The 22,676-nt window shown below is 42.3% G+C and overlaps 4 protein-coding genes across 8 annotated transcripts; 3 read left to right on the top strand and 1 right to left on the bottom strand.

Annotated features, from left to right (window-relative positions):
• The first annotated feature begins 442 nt into the window (after positions 1 to 442).
• LOC104435092 (plant UBX domain-containing protein 4) lies at positions 443 to 3,511 on the top strand. Its single transcript, XM_010047910.3, is given in 5 exon segments — positions 443 to 841; positions 843 to 1,171; positions 2,159 to 2,435; positions 2,745 to 2,840; positions 2,929 to 3,511. Coding segments are annotated over 5 exon segments (1,302 nt in total). The 5' UTR covers positions 443 to 625; the 3' UTR covers positions 3,313 to 3,511.
• A 184-nt stretch (positions 3,512 to 3,695) lies between these two features.
• LOC104435116 (chromatin remodeling protein EBS) lies at positions 3,696 to 9,860 on the top strand. 5 transcript variants are annotated; one of them, XM_039312926.1, is made up of 6 exons: positions 3,696 to 3,867; positions 3,942 to 4,033; positions 5,419 to 5,761; positions 6,223 to 6,291; positions 7,561 to 7,699; positions 8,570 to 9,063. In XM_039312926.1, exons 3-6 carry the CDS (start codon positions 5,436 to 5,438, stop codon positions 8,594 to 8,596), a joined length of 561 nt encoding a protein of 186 aa, XP_039168860.1. In that variant the 5' UTR covers positions 3,696 to 3,867; positions 3,942 to 4,033; positions 5,419 to 5,435; the 3' UTR covers positions 8,597 to 9,063. The 5 variants fall into 5 exon arrangements, 4 of the variants coding, with proteins under 4 accessions (XP_039168860.1, XP_018728427.1, XP_010046236.1 ...); XR_005551350.1 differs by lacking the exons at positions 3,696 to 3,867; positions 3,942 to 4,033 and adding exons at positions 4,677 to 5,024; positions 9,592 to 9,860 and having other exon boundaries at positions 8,570 to 8,692; XM_010047934.3 differs by lacking the exons at positions 3,696 to 3,867; positions 3,942 to 4,033 and adding exons at positions 4,677 to 5,024; positions 9,592 to 9,860 and having other exon boundaries at positions 8,570 to 8,639.
• Positions 9,861 to 10,480: 620 nt separating this feature from the next.
• Positions 10,481 to 17,762, top strand: LOC104435103. The gene is made up of 18 exons (XM_010047917.3): positions 10,481 to 10,761; positions 11,154 to 11,271; positions 11,367 to 11,554; positions 11,665 to 11,772; positions 12,253 to 12,317; positions 12,916 to 13,021; positions 13,205 to 13,288; positions 13,625 to 13,771; positions 13,854 to 13,982; positions 14,677 to 14,744; positions 15,412 to 15,445; positions 15,531 to 15,615; positions 15,923 to 15,990; positions 16,074 to 16,187; positions 16,306 to 16,341; positions 16,442 to 16,528; positions 17,162 to 17,253; positions 17,439 to 17,762. Exons 1-18 carry the CDS (start codon positions 10,615 to 10,617, stop codon positions 17,533 to 17,535), a joined length of 1,773 nt encoding a protein of 590 aa, XP_010046219.2. The 5' UTR covers positions 10,481 to 10,614; the 3' UTR covers positions 17,536 to 17,762.
• A 649-nt stretch (positions 17,763 to 18,411) lies between these two features.
• LOC104435133 lies at positions 18,412 to 21,341 on the bottom strand. Its single transcript, XM_010047945.3, is given in 5 exon segments — positions 18,412 to 18,770; positions 18,869 to 18,955; positions 19,227 to 19,318; positions 19,855 to 19,976; positions 20,785 to 21,341. Coding segments are annotated over 5 exon segments (798 nt in total). The 5' UTR covers positions 21,174 to 21,341; the 3' UTR covers positions 18,412 to 18,662.
• Positions 21,342 to 22,676: the final 1,335 nt, after the last annotated feature.

Here is a 22,676-nt window from a genome sequence, read left to right on the forward strand (position 1 = left end):
AATGTGACGAGCAAGCGGGTGGATGTTACAAATACATTAAGATTAGACCCTTATGGGCCCGAGGCCTAATGGGCCGGATCAGGAATGGGTGGGCTTGGTCTAATCCCTTCACACTTGTTGGCGGGCTCGGGGAATTTGTTTGGACCCTCGGTCTGCCCACCATCTTCAATCCTAGCAAGTATTACTTTTGAAAAGATAACTTTGGAACCTCACAATTTTCCATCTCTTACGCTATTTATTTATCATGCTCACATTGCTTTATACACTTTTTCAGGGTCTAACCCATTTGAACTTTCTGCCCATGTTTCTTTTTTTGAAAAAATCCACATGTGGCCCATGTAGGCAGGCCTCGACAAGCCCATACATCCATGTGGGCCAGGCCCGCCGCCCGTCGAGGTCCATCAATCGAGCGAATTCAATCCCGAGAGAGGAGGGCATCTTCGACGGAATTGCCGATCTACTCCAACGAAGCGGTGCCGTAGCGGCAAAGACAGGAGGGCATATGGATCCCCAGCGGTCACTCCATCGATATTCGAATCGCAGCAGGTGACCGAGAACGAACGAAGCAGCACGAAAGCGAAGCGGCTCCATCGGAAGAGCCTTCCCCCAACACCACCGATCGCCCATGGACAACGAGCCCATGGAATCGGCGGCGCTCAAGGGCGGCGGCGAGGACAACTCCGCCGCCGCCGCCACCGCCACCGCTGCCACCATCGACTCCTTCCGCGAGATCACCTCCGCCACCCGCGAGGAGGCCGTCTTCTTCCTCGAGAGCCACAATTGGGACCTCGACGCCGCCGTCTCGACGTTCCTCGACAGCAACGCCCTCGCTGACGCCGACGCCGCCGCCCCCGCTCCCCGTCCCGGACCCCGCCCCGGCTTCCCCCAACTCGCCCTCCCGGTCGCCCTCGGCGTCGCCGGCGCAGTCCCCGTCGCTGTCGTACTCCCCGTCGCGGTCCCCGTCGAGGTCCCGATCGGCCTCGCCGGCCAGGCCCCCTTACGAGCTCCGCTCGCGCCGGGCCGCCGAGGCGAAGAAGAAGCCGGACAAGCCGTCCGGCAGCAGGGGGGCGCGCGGCGTCCGCACGCTTGCGGATCTGAACCGGCCGGTCGATCACGACTCTGACAGCGACTCCGATGAACCGCGGGAGTACTATACTGGCGGCGAAAAAAGGTCTCTCTTTTATCTGTCTCTGACATTCGCTTTACTTAGACACACTATCAGCTATGCTGGCGGCGGCGGCGGCGGCGGCGGCTTGCATCTGTTTCAATAATTTATGCGTGGAATCGAGGTACACGAAATAAGTGACCCGCGAGTAGTTGCCCCGTCTCTCTGGAATTGAGAAGTTGAGGTTGTTTGTTTCTTTGATAATTGCGATTTAGGCATAATTGAAGATCGATCTAAAGCTGTCGTTGTTTGATCTGTTAGTGAGTGGTGAGTTGCTAGAGTGGAACTTCCGTTCAATTTTTCCTAATCTGGAACTAGCAGCAAAAGCTAAATTCATGCTCAGCCAATGGCTTCCAGCATCTCTCCATGGAATCCTTTGGAAGATAAACACTTGAGCTTTCTCATAAGATTCTTGTGATGAGGGTCTGCATTCGCTTATTCAACTTACCTCGTATTTTAGCCTTTCAAATTATACCGGTGTAGTTGGTAGAGTAGAAGTAAGCTGGACGTTTTGTCAGCACCAGGTGATTTTAATCATTCTTGTAACTGTTCCTTGAGCAGCGGTAGGGAGGATATTAGCCGGAGAGAAGAATCCTGCCTGTTCTTCTGGTATTGTGTGCCAGAGCGAGTGTTATGTGGTTTTGATGAATTAAGTCTAAGACCAAACTTAAGTAGGTGATTTTGCAATAAGCAGACAACCTCTTGGTGTGGTGTAGCATTGGAAGGCTTTTGAAAATGAAACCATGAACTTTTTTTTTCACCGAACTAATGTGTGGGTGATTTTACGATGACTGGAAAACCTCCACCATTTCCATCTTCCTCCTTGAAAACTCAAAGGGAAGAAGAAATAATAGAACATCTGTCCTGTATTCAGTGCTGAAATTTTCACTGGGCAATGACAGTATTCATGCGATGTTCCTACTAGTATTGTCATATTAGATTTTGTTTGATTAGTGATTTAGTGCTTTCAAATTTTATGTTCTTCTGGAGCAGCGGAATGCTTGTCCAAGATCCCACCAAGGGGAATGATGTGGATTCAATTTTTAGTCAAGCGAGACAAAGGGGCGTGGAAAGACCTGCTGATAACCAGTCATCAAGATCAAGAAGCTTTACTGGACGAGGGAGGTTGCTTTCTGGGGATGTCGTCTCATCTACTCCTGAGCACCCTGAAGTGGTCACTCACACGATTACGTTTTGGCAGAATGGATTTACTGTTGATGATGGTCCTCTGAGGAGGTTGGATGATCCTGAAAATGCTCAATTCTTGGAGGTATGTCTCGTGATTACTGCAAGGCTTTTTCTTGTGGCTATTGACATCCATCTCTGTTACGTAAAAGGTATGTATTAGGCCTGTTGTTTGTGTTTAAGTTCAAGAAATTTGAGGTTCTTACTGCTCAGGCAAGATTGTCTGATCCATTTCTATAGCTATTTAAGTTCTCAGCTCTGTTTATATTGAGTCATGGCATAACCAGAAAATGGATGATATCACAATTCATAAGAATGGCTCAAAATATATGGTTGCTATTTTCAATAGTTGGCTAGTTTGTCGCATTACTGATTTTGTTAATGTTACATGCAGAGCATCAAGAATTCAGAGTGTCCTCAAGAAATTGCTCCAGCTGATCGGAGGACCGCAGTGCATGTTGATCTTGTGAGGCGCGAAGAACCCCACGCCGTAAGTCCTCTTTCCCTTCCCAAATTGCCTCTGCTAGTCCTGTCACTGCAGCAATGAGATTATGTGGTATCTGTTCTCTTCCCTGCAGGAACCAAAGAAGCGCCAACTTCCATTCCGTGGAACGGGAAGAACTCTAGGCAGCACAAGTAGCTCTCCTGCTGCCTCTGAACCTGCTGCTGCTGCCTCTTCCCTTAATACTTCGCCAGCTCCATTCATGGGTCTAGTGGTGGATGATTCGTCACCGTCCACTTCAATTCAACTTAGGTTAGCCGATGGGACGCGCATGGTGTCCCGCTTCAACTATAGCCATACGATCCAGGATATTCGTGCTTTCATCGATGCGTCCAGGCCTGGCGGGGAAAGAAACTACCAGTTGCAGACTATGGGGTTCCCTCCCAAGCAACTCAATGATCTGGATCAGACAATAGAGCAAGCTGGAATAGCCAATTCGGTGGTTATCCAAAAGTTCTAAATGGCTTCTTGGGAGAAGTTGAAAACGCTACTCTCAGATTAAATTAAGCTCCATTGCATGTTTATTATTTACAAAACTTGCCCTTGAATGAGATCCAAACGACCCTAAGGAGCCATATTCTTGCTGCTAAGCAAGAGTTTTGCTTGTTAAGTGTGGATGTCAATCTTATTGAATTCCTCAGTTAAAACCCATTATATTCTGCATTGGTGCCACTGAATCATGTTATTATGCACATGCACAGGTACTCCTTGATTAACTGTGGCTGATCTGGAAAGGAAATGCTATCGAATCGATCTGCATAAAGAGCTGCCGTCTTGTTCGCGTGACAGATGATGATCTTGTAATCTTGATTTGATGCTTGTAGGGACATCATGAACCCTTGATGCAGGACAAAGAGGGTGTTTATCTTTTGCATATCATGAACTTGAGGCGATGTCTTCTCTGTGCATGGAGCTCCCTGGTCTTGGTGGTTGCATCGTTCTGAATGCTGGAAATGTACTGATTCCAAGGGGTGGTCAACGTCATTGTTTCATCCTTCACCTAACGACGATTCCGGTAGGAATTCTAGCTCTTTATATCATATGCCAAAGCACCAACATCATGATCGTGCTGAGTTGTGGACGAAGCAGAGATGATGGCCCAACCTATCATTCATATCTACAAGTGTGAGCTGAAGCGTACGAACGGACCAAACTTTTGTTGTGATCCTCATGAAAGCCAGGTATAAACCATCCCAGTGGGTCCGAACGTCGACGCATTAGTGCAAGTCTTCCACACGAAGTCGTACGACCTATTATAGCTTCTAGGTGCGGTCTATTTTACACACGAAATCAAGAGCGATAAGTACATACGAAATCCAGAGCGCGATGAATCAAAGCGGCGCTCTGTGAGCTTGATTCGACGTCTAGAGATTTGTCACGAGAGAGAAGAAAAGAAGAATCAGAAGGGTGGGTAATTCCGCAATCACAGCAGTAGACAAGGTTTGAATTTGCGCTAAAAAATGACTGAAGTCAACGTCGCTCCCGCTCCTTCGACAGTTCATTTTTTTCTTCTTTTGTTACGCGATTTAATAATCGAAATACCGATTAAGTCGGAAAAAAAAAAAACAACTTTCCTCCCCTCTCGTGTGTTTGCGCAATTAATATGTTTTCAAGAATTAAAAAAAAAAACTATTTATATCAAATAGGCCTTCAGTAAAGCCAAACCCAATTTCTCCCCCGGAGAGAAGATCAAAAAGATTAAAAAAAAAAAAAGGAAAAAGAGACGGGGCGCGGGGGACAAAAGGCGCTTGTGGGATTTATTACAGCGGATGACGTGGCGAGTCCTGAGTGACCAGCTTCAATCATCCTCGCACCCCGACATCGCGACACGAGAACCCGCTCCTCCCTCCTCTCTCTCTCTCTCTCTGCGCTGAAACGCCATCATCGCTTCTCCGCTTTAGGGCTTCCCCGAATCGCCCTGCCGAGCTTCCACCCCTCCCCCAAAAACCCTGCGCTCGCTCTCCGAGGAACGACCTCCGGTCGCGCGCCGGTTCGACTCGCCCCGTTCCCTCCGTCGATCGGCATTCTCAGGCCCCGGCGGCGCCGCGAATCCCGAGCTCCGCGAGCAAGCGCCGCGCGAAGCTCACACTCCTCGACCGATGGCGAAGACCAAGCCGGGAAGGAAGGACCTCGACTCCTACACCATCAAGGGCACCAACAAAGTCGTCCGAAGTAACCCTCCCTCTCCTCTCCGATTCCACCCCCTCTCCCCCCTCTCTCCCTCGCGACCCGCAGTTTCCTCTCTTCTCTCCTCGCGGCGTCGCGTCGCCTCGCCTCGACTCGCCTGTCGCCTCCGTCGATATAGATTCTCGCATTCGAGCGCAGTGCTCTGGAGTGTTCTCGTTACTAAAATTGCGCGCGCGCGTTGATGAAGTCGCTGGTGGTCTTCCGTTCTTTGTTTTTTGTTTTTTGCTTTTTTCTTGAGTGGGCGCATTTCGCTTGCGCGAGCGACATTGTCTCGAAGTTTCGAGGGTTTGAGCTGAATTTTTTTTCCCTTCAGTGCTCGGATGATTGGATATTTTCTTGGGAAGTTTGACGCGAGAATTCCTTTCTATTTGTGTTGCAGCCGGAGACTGCGTGCTCATGCGCTCGCCGGAGGCCGGCAAGCCGCCGTACGTGGCGCGCGTGGAGAAGATTGAGGCCGACCACCGCAACAACGTCAAGGTCCACGTCCGGTGGTACTACCGGCCGGAGGAGTCGATCGGCGGGCGCAGGCAGTTCCACGGGGTGAAGGAACTGTTCCTGTCGGATCACTTCGACGTGCAGAGCGCCCACACTATCGAAGGGAAGTGCACGGTGCACACTTTCAAGAACTACACCAAGCTCGAGAATGTTGGGGCGGAGGATTACTTCTGCCGGTTCGAATACAAGGCTGCCACTGGGGCTTTCACTCCGGACCGAGTAGCCGTGTGAGCTCCAGATTTTTTTGTCACTGGTCATTCATTTAAGTAATCTCATTTGGCTTGGCCATAGGAAATAGTATCGATCATAGAGGGTTGGCATCGTTTAGTGGATATTGATGGGCCTTCTAGTGTTACTGCAGATGCACATGTTTGCCTAATTCAAATTTTAGTTCCTGTTTGCTATTTGTTTGCCTTTTGACATGGATGTTGAGTTCTTTAAGGTCAAGTGGCAACTTGCATATCTGTTTTTCTTACCAATTTCTCTGTTTTCATTTTGGCGATTGGTTCTATATATTTTTCTAGTACGGGCCACTGAGTGTTCCTAGAGCTCTCTCATTTTGGAATTTGAATCGGTTTCTTGATACTGGTAGAAAGAGAAAGGTCTTTCATGGTTAAGTTTCTGTTTAATGTCTTCCTTTTCGCTTTTGGTATTTGACAGGCATTGATTTTGGGTTTGTATTTTGAAGGTATTGCAAGTGCGAGATGCCATATAACCCAGATGATCTCATGGTACAATGCGAAGGTTGCAAGGACTGGTAATAGATATAAGGCTGTTAGTTCAGTTTCTCTTAATGTAACCTCATACATTTGGTAGTGCATGCTTGCTTAATGTCGCTGTCAAGCAAATGCTTATGTCCGAGTGATTCAAGCAGGCAGCCCATTTGAGTGGCCTATGCTGTATCCATGTGCATAAGTTCTCTTTTAAGTTATGTTTATTTATTTGTTATATGTTTGATTTCCTTTTAACCTGTTTCTGCTTTAATTGTTGTGATACATCAATTTGGAGCATCACCTCTTCATAAGCTTCCGTCATCATTTGGATGTGCAATAGCTGTTGGGTGCCAGGTCTTTAGCATTGTTGCAGATGATGCCCATGCCTAAGCTAACTTTCTATATTCTGCACTTGTTGGAATTTAAATGAGCCTAGTCTTCTCTGTTGCTGAAAGCAAGGACTAACTATTCAGGTGTCTCTATTTGCTCTTATTTTCCATTGAGTGCACTTTTCTGAAGCTTGATCCTGCTATAGATGGTTGTATCTGCTTCAATGATTACTAAACTCTTGATAAGGTTTGACATCCATTGATGAACTTACAGCTAGGATGATTTTGTGGAAAATAAATGGTAAATAATTCAAGCACATTATATATCCTCCCAAAGGTGCATATGCATAAATAGTGAATGTCCAAGTGGCTACTTTTTCTCTTTTGAATTGAACCACTGTAAAAAATCTTCTTTGTTAAGTTCACCTGCAGCTCTCTGGTTACTTGGTCATTGCATTCTTTCTTTGAAGATTATACTTTGGAGCTTTAACACAGGTTGATTCCTTTCAGGATGCCCCTTCAACTAACATCTATAGGTGTTATGTCAAAAATCTAAAATCACAAGGATGTGGTTACAATTTGCTTTTTCCTTTCACACAAAAGGATGTCATATAAAGTTACTCGTCTCCATTGTGACTTGAACAATGTGGCATGCGGACCTTTTGATGTCTCTACCAAGCACTTCCTTATCATATGAAGACCATCATAAATTACAGAGGGAATTTGTAATTGTTGTTACTTTGTTTGCTTTGTTAAATGGTAGCATAGAGGCAAACCTTTGTCGCCACAGAGCAATTTCTTGTTGTATGAGGGACATGTCGGCCAATGGTTGCATTTTACTGGCCTTTCACGGCAGTTGGTTCTGCATGCATCTGTGTTAATTACCAAAGCTTGCGAAGCTGAATTTCCTGCTCTGTGATGTGGTCATTTCTTCAGTTTGTTTCTGTATTGAGCATTTTAATTGTCGGTGATTGAATGTCGTAGGTTCCATCCTTCTTGTATGGGTATGACAATTGAAGAAGCAAAGAAGTTAGAATACTTTTTATGTACCGACTGTTCTGCCGAAGATGATGCGAAAAGATCCATAAATCAGTTTCCTGTATCACCTTCAACTGAGACAAAGGTGAAAATGTGCCTTCCTTTCTCTCTGGTTTTAGTTTCAATGTGCGTTTGTGGGGTTCATGCTGCCATGCATCATTATTAAACGCAAATCATGCGGAAAGTTGCAACTTTTTGTAATCTTCTAATGCAGAGACAGTTGATTTTCTTTTTCATCATCATCAGCATCAGCATCTTCTTCTTCTTCTTTGTCTTCTTCTTTCTACTCTGTGATTCCACTGCTGGCTGGAGGACAGTGTCTAATTCTGAATTCAAAGTGGAATAAAGTGTGTGTGAAGGGAGAGCAGTGGACTATGAAATTTGTCTTCCATTTCTCGCAGTAAAGACAGAATAGATTCAGTTTCACAGGTGACCATCCACATTAATAAGCTGCCTGAGAATATTGGTTATGAAGGAAGCCTGAGGTTCATGTTGTGGGTTTGCCTTCTATGATCTCCCAGGGAACCATTCCACAGGCCATAATGCTCACTTTCTGTAAATGGCCTGGGTTTTCCCACTATTCAGCGCCCTTCCCCCCCCCCCCAAAAAAAAAAAACACCTCGCCGCTACACACTTTTTATCCTAATTCAATGTGGGGCAGATGAGTGCATCTGGTTTAGGTTCATTTTGTTGTAACTGAATTGGAAGTGTTGTAAATCACTAATACTTTTGTCACCGAAAAGCAAAATTATGAGTATATGTGTGTGGCTACAATGTGTTACACTAGGGCACCACAGACTCATCCTGTTGTCAAATAGCAGCGAAACTTTCATTCATCATGAGGTTCAAGTGGACTAACTCTGATGTGCTTAGATTAAATTCTAGTGTTTGTGTTGTGGCTTTGTCACATTTTCTAAAGCATTTCCTCTTAATGTCCTCATGCATTGTCTTTTAGGTGGAGACGAAGCGTCGGAAGAGGTGACTTGTAGACTATGATGCAGAGAGGGCTGGTGCTTATTTTCCTGGTATCAGCTCTGGTGTTGTTACCCTGTTCTTGAACTGTACAGCAAAAAACACTGTGAGCATCCATTAGGGATATTTAATTTTTCTTTTTCTTTCTATGGTAGACTAGAGTGAGTAGAGGACACTATCTTTTGCGTTGCCACATGCATTCAATCTGCTTGGAAAAAAGTGCATGGCCCACGCTTCAGCACTACGAGCGAGGGAACTCAGACTAAACTCATGCCATACGTCGCTTTATTGGGACAGACACAGTGAAATCATTCAGTCTTTTTTCCATAGTTTTTGCATGTGGTTGAATTGAGTGACTGCCAGCGGATTTTTCACTTCTTTTTCCTCAAATTGTTGGTTTCGCTTGTGTTTTTGTTCATCTCTTTGTATCATGTGCAAACGTGTTGAATTTTTGGTGAATACCAAGTTGCAGGCTCATTCTTGTTGCTTTTTGTTATGCCTGTAAATTATGAGCTCAAATTAGCAGCAACTGGGTAGGATAGAGTTATTATAGGGTACATATAGAGAGAACGAGAATAAGGAGAGTGGAAAGGAGTATGTGAAGACATGGATACAGAAGAAACAAGAGGGAGGAGGAATTTAAGGGGGGAATGTTGTATTGATTCTTCACAATCTGAGTGCTTCCTTGGTATGTTGGCATATAAAGGTCCTTGCACAATGATTCGTTAAAAACAGAAAATGCTTGAAATAACCATAATTCAGAAAGCTACAATTGCCAGTTTGGTCTTTTAGCTCTGAATACGTAGGTAAGTTGTCTTGATACCTTAACCTGCACATGATACAGCTTCCTCCACACCTTTAGCGACTCCTGCCGAGGAGCGAATTCAAAGAAATGAACCCAAAGTGCACGGCAGCCTGCAAGTCATTTTCTTGTTTCTGTTTCCTTTGGTTTTCAGCTGATTGAAATTAATCATTCATGGGATGCTCTCTTTGACCCATTTTTAGGGCAAAGTCCGATGCAACCGGAGAACAAAAGGGCACATTGATATTTCTACTCCGAAATGCCTAAACTAGGCACCAAGAGCAGTGGTCTTGCTTCTGCCTTGCTTGTCTTTCCGCTGATTCTAACAATTATGAAGGGATGCGATTCAGATGTTCCGGATGTCCCGTGGACACGGGAGGTTTGTTTGCGGTTCTTCATTTTTCATGTCCTTCCAGGAAAGGCGACTTGAAACTTTTATAGAAGATTGTCAGAACAAGTTATACTTTCGAATTCCATCGAGATTTGACCCAAAAAAAAATTAAAAAAAAAAAAATTGTCGAGTGCTCGGACAAAGTATATCAAATCAAACGGATCCAATCGGCGGGACATGTTGATTTGTTTCGGAGGGATTATGTTGCCTTTTTGAGTCGCACGACTTCAGTTGTAGCTGTTTCTGTTTTGTGAGCTCTAGGGATATACGAAAGTAGACTTCCCCTCTATCGCAGTCCTTGCAATTCGATCGCGTGACCTGAACGTAAACAGTCGGAGCCTCGACCTTTCTACCACTGGGTCGAACGCGTAGCTGGGTGATCCGATTTTCGACCAAAGACCTTCAGGGAGAGTTGGAAAAATTGCCTCATCTACCTAACGAAATCGACCTTAATTAACTGGCTAAGAAAAACATCATACTAAATTCAATACTTCGGTTGAAACATGTCTTTTCTCGTCCGGGATTCCGGTTTGGTCTCCTTCTAGCCCCAGCGGTCCAATACGAAACCGAGACTCTCGACCGGATCGATTCCGGTCCCCCGACAGGACCGAACCGGCCCGGCCCGGCCCGGCCCGTCCTGGAGATATCCGACAGCGGGAAATGAACGAGTGAAGGTGGAGGCAAGGGCCGTTTTGGGCCTTTTGGCGGTGAACGTGTCGAGATGTGGGACGCATGTGACCCATCGACTCTCCGCGATCCTTTGCAGCTTCGAGAAATGGCGACGGCGTGAGAGACGAAACGAGCGAGCGAGCGAGCGAGATTGGAGGAACCAACAATGGCGGCGGCGGTGTTGGCCGAGTTCGGGCTCCTGAGCGGGTGCCACCGTCGCCTCAAAGCGAGCCCGTTGCTCCGGAACGAGACGAAGAAGAGGGCGGGAAGAGTCCAGTGCCTGCAGGCTCAGACGGTCCGCTCCAGAACTCAGGTTCGCGCACATTTTTCTCAGATATCTTTTTGGCGTTGGTTTATAAGATTCCAGTCACTTAAATTCTTGGAAAGTGGGAGTTTTTGGAATCTGGGTTGGAATTTGCTTTCGTCTAAGCAGTGGAAAATGCTGTTTACTGAAGAAGGCTGTGAGCAAGCGAGCAAAACTGTCGCTGTACCAGTGTCCTAAAATGAACTCCTCTAGTCAGCCATGTTCTTCAGGATGAGTCATTGTAGACATTGTGGTGCTGGGGATGAGAAGTTTTCAGTTCAACCACCGGTATTGAGTCCTGAGGAAAATATTGACTAAGTCGGCTAGGAAATATGGTAACTTGATGGTTTGAATTGCATCTCATGCTGATTAATTTGATTGCTACGGTTTCAACTGTGCAGAGGATAATGGAGGGCATCGCAGTGAGCGGGGAGGTCGGCGGTGCAGGCGGAGCATACTCTTATAATGCTTTAAAGAGGTTGGACCAAGTTTGGTCCAGTATCTGTTCTGATGAGACAGGTGGATTTTGCACTGCTGCTGCTTTCGACAACGATAGAGTATTTACAGTACATTGATCACATAGCGACCCTGCACCTGTTTTGCGTGTATTGCAGACAAGCAAGAGCCACAACAGGTGGTTTCAACAATACCTGGTCTCTTCAGCAAGTCTAATCTGGCTGGGAGAGCAGTAGACACATTTGATGTAATAGTTTGTGGAGGCACTTTGGGTATTTTCCTAGCCACGGCCTTGAGTTGCAAAGGCCTTAAAGTTGCAGTTGTGGAAAGGAATATTCTGAAAGGGGTATGCTTTTACTATATATTCATTACGGTTCAAATGACATGGGAAACTCTCGATTAGTTTTCTAAGGAACTATTTGATGCAGTTTCTTTTACTTTCTTTTTCATTATCAGAGAGAACAAGAGTGGAATATCTCAAAGAAGGAGCTCCTGGAGCTTGTTAAAGTTGGTATTCTTGAAGAAGATGACATAGACCAAGCTATAGCTGCAAAATTTAATCCTGTGAGTCTTAGACCTGCTACATGAGTACTATATCTACTCCCCCTCACTAATAAGGAAGTATGGCATGCACTGAGGGCTGAATTTGTCCAAAATCTGATCCGGGATAAACAATGGCAGTGGACAATTTGTAGTCCCCTAGTTGTTTGAGTTATGTTCATAGATGGGCATCATTGTTGGCACCAAACAAAACATTCTATGTTTATGTCCAAATAGTTTAATAGAGAAGGAATTTACTTAGTACTGTAGGTTTCAAGCATAATTGTGTGTCCATGGAATAATTGGCTGCTTCCAACTAGAGAGGGAAAGTATGGCTGAAGGACATGCTGACGTGTGATATCTCAAGAATGTTGTCCAGATCATATTTTAGTGTTAGATAACTTCCTGCCATGGTTGTAAATTAATGCATTTCCTATCCCTATTGTTCCTTCGTCTGATGAACCAACTAATTATAATTTTCATTGCATGTCTTGAGCTTCTCAGAATAGATGTGGATTCGAGGGAAAAGATGATATCTGGGTTGAAGATATTCTAAATCTTGGTATTTTGTGAGTTATCATTTGCTTTTCTTTGTTGAGTCTGTTTGAAAATTTTCTGAAATTTATCAATAACATCGCATGTTTTTTGTTGTATATAGTTTTACTCCAGAGTACATTTGTCCATGCCACGCTATTTCTTTAATATATCATTGAATTTTTAAAGTATCATCATGGACCTCACTATACACATGTCTCAACAGCCCCTGTATATAAGATGTCTGCTTGGTTCTTGAGAATGAAGTTAAGGTTCTCATATTCCCATATGCATCATAGAACAAATTTTGCAGGGATGAAAGGTCCTGGGTGGGCCATCTCAGTAATTTACACAACTTTATGGAATCTTCAGTTGTATTTTATAGGAAGTGCACATATGATGTTTCAGAACAGCCTCTCAGAATGATATTGTATTTTAGCAGTAGAGACTAGGATATATTTGTACATAACTTTATAGACGACATTGATCATGTCTTAGTTATTATATCTGATGTACTTGTGCTGTCCATTATTTTTGTGAAGCTCTCACTTCAACAAACTTTACTTTTATAGCTAGTGATACTTCTGCCAGCTGTTCTTTTCTTCATATTTTGCCACTTCATTGTCTCCACAGGCCTGTAAAGCTAATAGAAACTGTGAAGAAACGTTTTGAAGCACTTGGTGGAGTCATCTTCGAGGGTTGCAGTGTGTCCAAGTTCTCTGTATATGATGATGCAGTGGTGAGTATTTGTGTATTTAACTTGGGGTTTAATTAAGTCTTGCTTGCTCTGCTGTAACTCTCAAATTCAAGCTTCAGCATATCCCTACTAGATAAAATATCATTATCATAATTTGCTTTGCTTGGCAATGTCTGATTCCTTGTCTTTCATGGAACTTCTTACTTTTTAGTGCTTGTAATGCAGGTTCTGCAAACAACTGATGAAATCATTTTGCCATCACGTCTGATAATTGATGCAATGGGTAATTTCTCTCCCATATTGAAACAGGTACAGTTTCCTGTACACACATTTAAATTTTACATCATTGATAAGGGAAATGCTCTTCCAATTCAGTATAGCAAAGGCATAGAGCAATGCGAAATTCTTTTAAATGACAGTGCATTTATTTACAGTGGTGCTGATAGGGCTTAACTTCATCTTGGTTGACTCCTGTATGAGTGAACTGACAAGCTAACCTGAGAAAGAAATTTCTGAACGAAGTCATCTTCTTCTTCTTTTCCAAATTCTAACAATTAAAAATTAATCTTCACGATTAAACATCTCATATGATGTAGCTTCCTTTCAAGCATGCATTATGTGGTCTTAAACTTCCTTTTTTTACAGATAAGAAGGGAACGAAAGCCAGATGGTGTTTGCCTTGTTGTTGGATCTTGTGCTCGTGGTTTTAGGAACAACTCCACTAGTGATGTCATATACAGTAGCTCATCAGTGAAGCGAATTGGAGACTCAAAAGTACATCTTTTCTGGGAGGTGGGTTGAGTATATTACTAATAGAAACATATCTGAAGATAATTCCAAATTGTGTATTTAGCTTTCTCTAACCATCAAACAGGCATTTCCCTCTGGCTCAGGTCCCAAGGATCGTACCACTTATATGTTCACTTACGTCAATCCTCAGCCGGGTTGCCCAGCACTGGAAGAATTACTGGAAGAGTACTGGGATTTAATGCCCAAATATCAGGTTGATATTTGTCTTCCTACCGAGTAGCTTGTTTTGTTCAATGTCTTTGCGCTAATTCTGTATTCAATAGTTTTGTGCCTATTCTATGGTCACTATCTTATGTCAAATTATTTTTACACAGTGATTTGTGCAAATTTGACTGACTGAACTTTTGTCTGGCTCTTTCTCTAATTGCCATTATGTACCCTCTATTTATTATCTTTGAATTTCTTGCATAACTTGATTTCTCCTCATCAATCTGTCCTTGCGCGTGCACGCACGCACGCACGCGGTGAGAGAGAGAGATAGAGAGGGGGGGAGGGAGGGATTTGTTTTGATCTTGGTATTGGTGGAAGTAATTGTTCTTTTCAACTTATTAGATTTTTTCTAATGAAAGTTAAAGAAAGCTTTGTCAATCATCGATGATACTGTAGGAAACCCACAGATAGATTGCTTGTGCAAAATCCTCTTTTAATTGCATCTCATCGATTGGTCTAATTCTTGTACCAGATCTATCCAATGACATGAGTTTGTTTTCCAATCTCTCAGACGGTCCACACAATGCATTGCTTTGAGTTATGACAGATTTATTATCTCACTTATGTGCTACTTGAGCTTGACATGTGTCCTGCTTGATAATTCATCTGCAAGATGACTGATATTGCCAGCAGCCTAAGTAGAGAGACAAATGATTCCTCTCTGGTATTGTTTGCAGAAAGTCTCTTTGGATGACCTAGAAATATTGCGAGTTATTTATGGCATTTTCCCTACTTACCGTGGAAGGTAATGGTGGCACTTTTTAAGTAGAGCTTTTCTTCTAAATCGGAATTACTGAGTTTTTAAAGCAGTATCAATGCTGGTAAAATTGTGACTGGTGCTTTGCCATGAAGTCTCCAAAGCTTGAGAAGTTAGTATATCTGCTTTTTGGTCATGGAGGATGTGCCTAACAAAATCAAATGATTTTCTCGTCATGTTATTGGTGTTTAAATGGGTTGAAGTGCATTTACTAGCATTGTGAATTAAAACTAAGGTGGTTAGAGTTTCGGAATGTTTTTATGTAGAGAGGTCTTGTGTAATTTTGATTGAAGTGTATTGAGTAAAGATGTAGTTAGTTGGTTACTTCTCTCTTCCTCTCTCTTGTGGTCCTACAATGTTCACAAAATGAATGATCAAATTCTCCTAGATTTTCACATGCACGATTATTTGGCGGGTTGCATGTATAAGCAGGCTCTTTGGGAGCTTTGTATTTCTTTATGTATGAGTCAGTCGCTCATTACACTAAAGCCTTTTGCTAGAGTAACAAGCGAACTTGAGATTTGATGCTGACTCCAATTTCAGATTTATTTGTTTACTTTTTTATTGAAAAAGAAGTTTGCATTAAGTTCAAAGTGTTCTATGTGTTGATCTCACTCCTTTTTGTTCTCCTGAAATGGGATGATTAACCCGACAGTCCATTGCCAGCTTCTTTCAATCGCATCTTACAGGTCATTTGGATTATCAGATTAAAAATCTTCTCTTCTTTTGTTTACATGGAAAGCAAGTATCATGACAGTATCAGCTTGTCTGCAGTTTGGTGATGCTAGCGGCATACAATCACCAGTTTCATTTGGAGGCTTTGGAAGCTTGACTAGGCACCTTGGCAGATTGTCAGATGGTAGAGTTACAATAACATATTTTTCTCCTCCTCACTTCCAGTTCATAATATTAATAGCACTGGGGTCTTTTTGCTGGAAAACTTTTATGATATAACTTGCATCTTAGTAGCACAAGACTCTTTCTTGATTACTGATGGTGGGTGGAATAAGTTGATACTCAATAGCATCATATTCTCTTTCCTCTGCAGCGTAAACAACAGATGAAAACAAAATTAATTGCTCAAATACTATTAAGGAAAGAACATGATACAGATGACCTAACGATAACAACATGTTGAATATTGTTTCTTTTGGGGCTTGTTTAAGGAATATACGAAGCAATCAGTGGCAACTTCCTCAGCTCATATGAGTTGTCCCTGTTGAACCCATACATGGTAAGCAACTTGCTGTTCTTTTCAGCTACATGGTTATTACATCCTCTTGGAGATTATCTAAGGAAAAGATTTTTGTAGCACAGCCCAACCTCAGTGCTTCATGGTTGTTTCAAAGAGCTATGTCAGCTAAGCAACAGACGAATATTTCTCCGGAATTTATTAATGAGCTTCTTTACGTCAATTTCCAGAGTATGCAGGTATGCTTTAATTACTATGGTTCAAAGTGCAAGAGTATTCTTTCTGGCTGGACCTGTTGTCATGTTATGTCCTCCTGTGATTTTGTTGTGTATGAATAATCTTTTCTTTCTTTTACAGAGATTGGGAGATCCAGTGCTGAGACCATTCCTTCAGGTTTTTGTTTTTCTCCTAGCTTGTTTCTTTTGCCCATATTGCATCAGTTTATGTTTGCAAGCTACAGCTTACTAATATTTTGATATGCTCTAAATGACAGGATGTTGTACAATTTTGGCCTCTTGCCAAGACTTTAGGTCTTGTCATGGTAACTGAGCCACTTATAATTCCATCTATATTTCATCAGGTAATTAGTTCCAAGTTCCTTTAATCTTACCCTCTCTTATGGAGTAGTTCTTGAAGTCAGTACTTTTTGAACTTCACGCAAGCAGCAACAGGCAATTCAACCTCTCAAATGTATTATCATGATTGGCCATCTCGTGTAAGGTGTTGAGCTTATAGAATTTATCTAATCATGAATGAAAGGTTAGGCTGATAATGCATTTTCTTTCATATTGCTTTCCCATCATAAGCATCAAATATTGCAAATATCGTATGAAAAAAGATTATTGGAAGTGGGAATAAAGTAATCATACAGTTTGTAGTAGGCCATAATGCTTTTCCATGAGATAGTCTACCCAGGAGATAATTGACATCTTATTGTTGCAATACCCGCAACTCAGTTCTGCTGCTTCATTTATGGACATGTTGTATGCACATCAGGCATAGACAGTTGACAAGTGGCTTAGTGATGATTTTAGGCTTAGTGATGACAAGTGGCTAAGTGATGAATTTAGGGGAAACCAAATAGTTTCTGCTTCGTCATTTTGTTTGTTTTCATGGTTCAATCTAATTAAAATCCTGTCTTTTGGTAGAAAATGAGCTTTAAACATCGAGCAGTTCAGCTGATATTGGTAGAAATGCATTGACTCGCTGTCAGGTTGGAGTTCCCGAGCTTCTTGACTGGTTTGGACACTTCTCCATGCTGGGTCATTACACGTTCCTCTCTACATTTGTTGACCCTGCAATTAGGTAGGTCGCTTCTACCCAGACCGTGGTTAAGTTCCTCTTCAGAATGAACACAAAGCTAGAATTGGTTACCTGGCAAAAAATGTCTCTTGCCTTGTATGTCTATTATCTAGAAGCGTAGAAACGGCAGAACTTGCATTTTGTTTCATATTTTACATTTTGAGTTAACTAGTTTTGCAATTGTGAAGGCCTTTGATCGATACTTTTCCTGCTAAGATGAAGTACGAGTGGAAGCGGTATTTAGAGGCTTGGAGATACGGATCTGGTTTAGACTATGAACTGTGAGGACGGATAGCCGCAAGACAAGAGCTTGGTTAAATGGGTCGCTGAATATGCTGAATATAGTGCTGTAAAGAAACTTGGTGGCACTTTAATAATGTATCTTTCGCTCTGTAATTGCCCATTTTTAGTTGAATAATTGTTGGAAATGGAGAATGATCAAACAAGCAGCATATCCCATCTAAAACAAGCAGGAGGATTACCCTGCTACCATTCAACTCCATTATTTTCCACCATTTGTGCATAGTTCAACTGCACATCCACTTTTCCATTCAACTCCATTTTTTTCCACCATTTGTGCATAGATCAACCGCACATCCACTTTTCCACTGGCCGTGGAGAGCTCCATTGATTTTTGTCCAAAGGTGAAGAGTTCGAAAGCCAGTGAAAGCACTTGGTGTCTTAAGTGTAATGCCGAGGTGATTGGTCCTCCGCTAGTATTACTCCAGGTTTCTTGGCCGGCTGTACGAGGTTCCTGGGTCATCAAAAATATAAAAAAAAAAAAAAAAAAAAAACTGCATATCCACTTTTGTCCAAGTTAGTGGCTATAGATGGTGGTCACTCGCTAAAAGTCGCGATTGCTTGTTTACTTCGGGATAGTTGTTTAACATCATAGAAACTGTTAATGACCACATATATCTAAATAACCAGATATATATATATATATATATATATATATATATCTTATAACAATTCAATTAGAATTGGACTAAAGGCAAGTCAAACGAGCAAGCAGACAAAACTATTCAGATCCTTACAAAAAATATTCAGAAATAGAAACCTTAATCGCCTCCTAGTAATCTTGCCGTAGCAAATTTCTTGAAAATAAAACTGGTAAAGAGCTTCACCTGATAATGGATCGGCCATCTGTGTAAGTAATTAATACAAGTAAAAATTCACTGGAATTAACAAATGCATGACAATACTTAACGAAGTGTCATGCATACTCAGCAGCCATTTTATTATCCATACAGCACACTATTCAATACGAGGATCCAGTCGTATCTCAAACAATATGACAAAAATATCGGAACAAAATGAAAATCTGCACGATTTTTTTTATTCACCAGAGATGATGATCTCTGCTAGCAGCTTTTCTTATTTGCTATACAAGCAATCACACACTATGCAAGTCAATTTGAAGTCCTTCTCCCAAACGTTTTTGACAGCTCCTTCATCATCGGCTTTTGCTTTATGTCGTCCTCCCTTTCTATATGCCATTTTCTTGACATGTTCTCAGCCTACAACAGAACCAACAACAGCTTTCCAAGCATGTAAGAGACACAAGAACAGAACAAAATGGAGAACAGAACATCTATAGATTTCTGGTTAGGCATACCCAGGTCCTTAAAGGAGCCACTTGCTCTCTCACCGTCATATATGTTGGCTGAGCAAAGTCTCTCACCTTAGCATAAATATCTTCACCCTTTCAAGACATGGACCACAGGAATTAACAAAAATTAGATCCACGGCATAATTTCAGAAAAGAAAGTATGAAAATTATTAAACTAACAAGTAATCGGCATGTGAAAACCAATAGTACCATATTTGAGATTTTTTTCTCTTTGTTTCCATAACAATGTATCAAGAGTTCAAAGACAGCAAATAATTAATTTATCTGTCTTTACATCTATTAGAATTTTCAGAATGAACTTCATTTTCTAAAGGGGGAAATATGAAGACAGAAGAAGACGTACATTTTGAACCTGTAACTTGGAGGCTACTAGTCCAAATATTATGGATGCACCACCAAAGACAACGACAGTGGCTGCAGCAAATGCCTTCCCAACTACAAGGACAGGGAGACAGATGTAGTGTAAGAGCCAAGAAAAATTTCAGAACCCAAAACGAAGAAGTCATGCCATATATAATCTAGAGCTCAATTATAAAGCTCAGACTAATTTGGCACTAAACTCAACGCTTGAAAGAGTATTTTAATACAACTTACTCGACCATGCTGATCAAACGATGAAGTTTATCTTGAGAATGAACACTTTAACAGAATCCATATGTCCAAAGACAAATTGAAAATCTTCTATTTTGCTTATGTTAGCTGCACAAGTGGCAGACTGGAAGTGTGTGAAATCACTTTCACATAGACATTAGAGACATCTTTCCTTTCAAAAGTGCTACTTTAGCTTAGTTTGGCTAATGATTCTTCGGTAGAGTGGCTAAGTCAATATGTAAAGCATCCCAAAGTCAGCTTTTATAACTTCCTATCAACATCATAGAAACATCCACCATATTTAAGGTCAGGTAAAAGGGAAAATTGGATGCAAACACATTATTTCTCAGTGTGAGAGATCTAGGAAGCAATGGACCCACCATTTGCGAGGCCATCAGCTGCAGCCTTCAACTTTTCAGGGTTAGCATGTGTATATCTATCTTGTCACAACTCATTGGCTGTTGATGCTAAAACCGAGCTCCCTGCAGGAGGCAACTTCCACCTACAATCATTTAAATACCAACCTGTCAGCAACACATCATTGCAAAACTTTTCGCCACTGCCAACTGTGATGGACGAGTTTCTACTTCCTCACTTATTTTCATGCAGTGTTAATGCCACACCAATTCCTATCAAGGTTTGACATACACAACCGCCAATTCCTATCAATCCTCCAAGAGCTACAACCAACAATACCAATCCCCCAATGAAACATACAAGGGCAGACACAAGTACATTTGAGATAATCAAGCACGAGCAGCGGAAAATTAGCAGCCTTTCTGTGCCAATAACAACAATGGACAAGCTTCTACCACATTTTCATTTTAACCTTCTAAAGCACCAATTCGCGCTAAACTTTAGCAGTGGGTGTCTCCGACCAAACTGTGTGAATCAATGCCTCCATTGCAATGAACAGTCACGTTACAACTTCAGACAAAACGTCCAAATTTTTCTTTTTAACATGTAGAACACGAGGACATTCTGCCCCTCATCCATATTCAATGCATAAATCCATTAATTTGGCTTAAAAAGAAAAATTTTCAACGGAAAAAATTTCAACGGATTAACGCAGGTAAAAAAAAAAAAAAAAAAAAAAAAAAGTTCCCATGGATATCATCTCATTTAGCCATTTCCACTACCGGAATCTTCCGAAACTACTCTTAATTTCACACTTCACTCTGAATTAAGCTTAATCCAGAGGGGAAAAAAGAAGAGCAATGCAACGCACACCAACTCTTCCACCAAAATACATCATTCCATTTCCCAAAACATGCAAATCACCGAGGCAAGCCAAGAGAAAAGCAACGAACCTGTTTGGACCGAATGTGACCTGGGGCATAGCCAGGTGAGCCCTGAGAGGGTTCAGCGCGTCGGACGAAACGGCCGAGCCGGACTCGGGGTCCCACTGGAGAGCCCATTTCGAGGCCTTGGAGAGAGAGGACGAGGAGGAGGAGGAGGAAGAAGAAGGCTCGGAGCGCTGCGAGTACATCCTGGAGGGCAGCGAGTGCCTCAGGACCTCGGGCAACACGTCGGCCTCTGCCTCCCGCGAGATCGGATTGCCGCCGCTGGCGGCGGCGGCGGCGGCGTTGGTCTTGTTCGAGGGCTGGACTTTCCGGGCGAGGCGGTCGACGGCGTGCTTGGACTCCTCGAAGAAGTAGGCTCCCTCCTTCCCGGCCAATCTTGCCGCCAGAAAGCTCATCGCTTTTCGATGCTCTGCGCGCGTTGATGATGATGATGACGAGGATGATGATGAATTTTTGAGGTCGGGCCGTGTTTGTATACGAATGCAGCTGGGCTAGGCTTGCGCCATTTTCTTGCGCCACAAGAAGAGATTGCAGCTTAATCTCTCTCTCTCTCTCTCTCTCTCATTTCTTAATTCTTACAGGTTCCAAACACGGAAGGAGACATCCCTTTTTTTTTAATTATTGAATTAAAACCACCAAAATCCTCAAACTGTAAATTTATCGTAAACTAACTTTTTTTTTATTATCAAAAACTCCCAACCTAATGATCACCTATCATAAATTTACTATCATTAGTTTCTTTCAAATTTTTATAATTAAATTATTGAGTTGAATAATACGTGACAATATATAGGTGTACAAGTTTTGAGTTTTATCGTTTGTTTATCACATATATACTAATTTAAGGTTTTTCAATCCAATTTAATTGAAATTAATGAAGCGTAAATTTAACGTGAATACATTGGTTTGGAGTTTTTGATGGTATATATAATAGGTTAATTAAATTTCAATGATAAAAGTGCCTAGAACATTGTAAAAGAGGCAACAGCGTGTAATAATAATTCACAATGAATTGGGAAAATTCCAAAAAAGGCCCAAAATCCCTCTTTCTCTTAAATAATGGCCCAAAGTAGATCTTATTTTAAATAAAGGCATGAAGTGGCCTTAATTGTTTCAAATAAAAGTTTAAAGTAGCTATAATTGTTTCAAATAAGAGTTTGACTTGCCAATTGCCAGTTATCGGTTGCCGGCTGACTAAATTTTCCTACTAGTCAAGGGCATTTTTGTCCAATTTTTCCTTTTTTTTTTTTTTTTTCTTTTCTAGCATCTGTTGACGAGGGCTCGGCAACTCTTGATGGCTGCTAGGAAGGGCCAGTGAGGACTTGCGAGCACTTGTCGACAGCAGGCAAGGGCTGACTTCCCAAATGGCCACGAGAGGTGGCCTCCCCTGAGGCGAAGGTCGCTTCACCCAAGCGAGGCTGTCCCTCATCGACAGCCAACATCGATGGCCCCCATGACCCTTGCCCAGCCCTTTACGGGCATTGTTGATGGCCGACCAGCCACAACAAAGAGGAAGAAAAATAACCAAAAAAAAAAAGAAAGATGGTAAATGACAAATATATCCTTGATCGCCGAAAAATCAGGTTTTTATTTGAAATAGGCATAAATACTTGAAATCCTTATTTGAAATAAGATTCACCTCATGCCCTTATTTAAGAAAGTGATGCCATTTTAGACTATTTTTTGAAACAAAGTCCATTTCGGGCTCTTATTTGAAAAACTAAGGACACTTCGAACCATCTTTTAGAATTTTCCTCAATAAATTTGAACCATATTTATAAAACAAATTCAAGTGAGTTTTTATTGTCAAAAGGGCGCACACCACATAGGAAGGTCAAGGCCAAGCGAGCACGACACCTATTAGAGAGAGGGTGTTCCAGGCTTGCCTAATGATGCGA

Source organism: Eucalyptus grandis, chromosome 1, assembly GCF_016545825.1.
Source record: "Eucalyptus grandis isolate ANBG69807.140 chromosome 1, ASM1654582v1, whole genome shotgun sequence".
Taxonomy (NCBI): domain Eukaryota; kingdom Viridiplantae; phylum Streptophyta; class Magnoliopsida; order Myrtales; family Myrtaceae; genus Eucalyptus; species Eucalyptus grandis.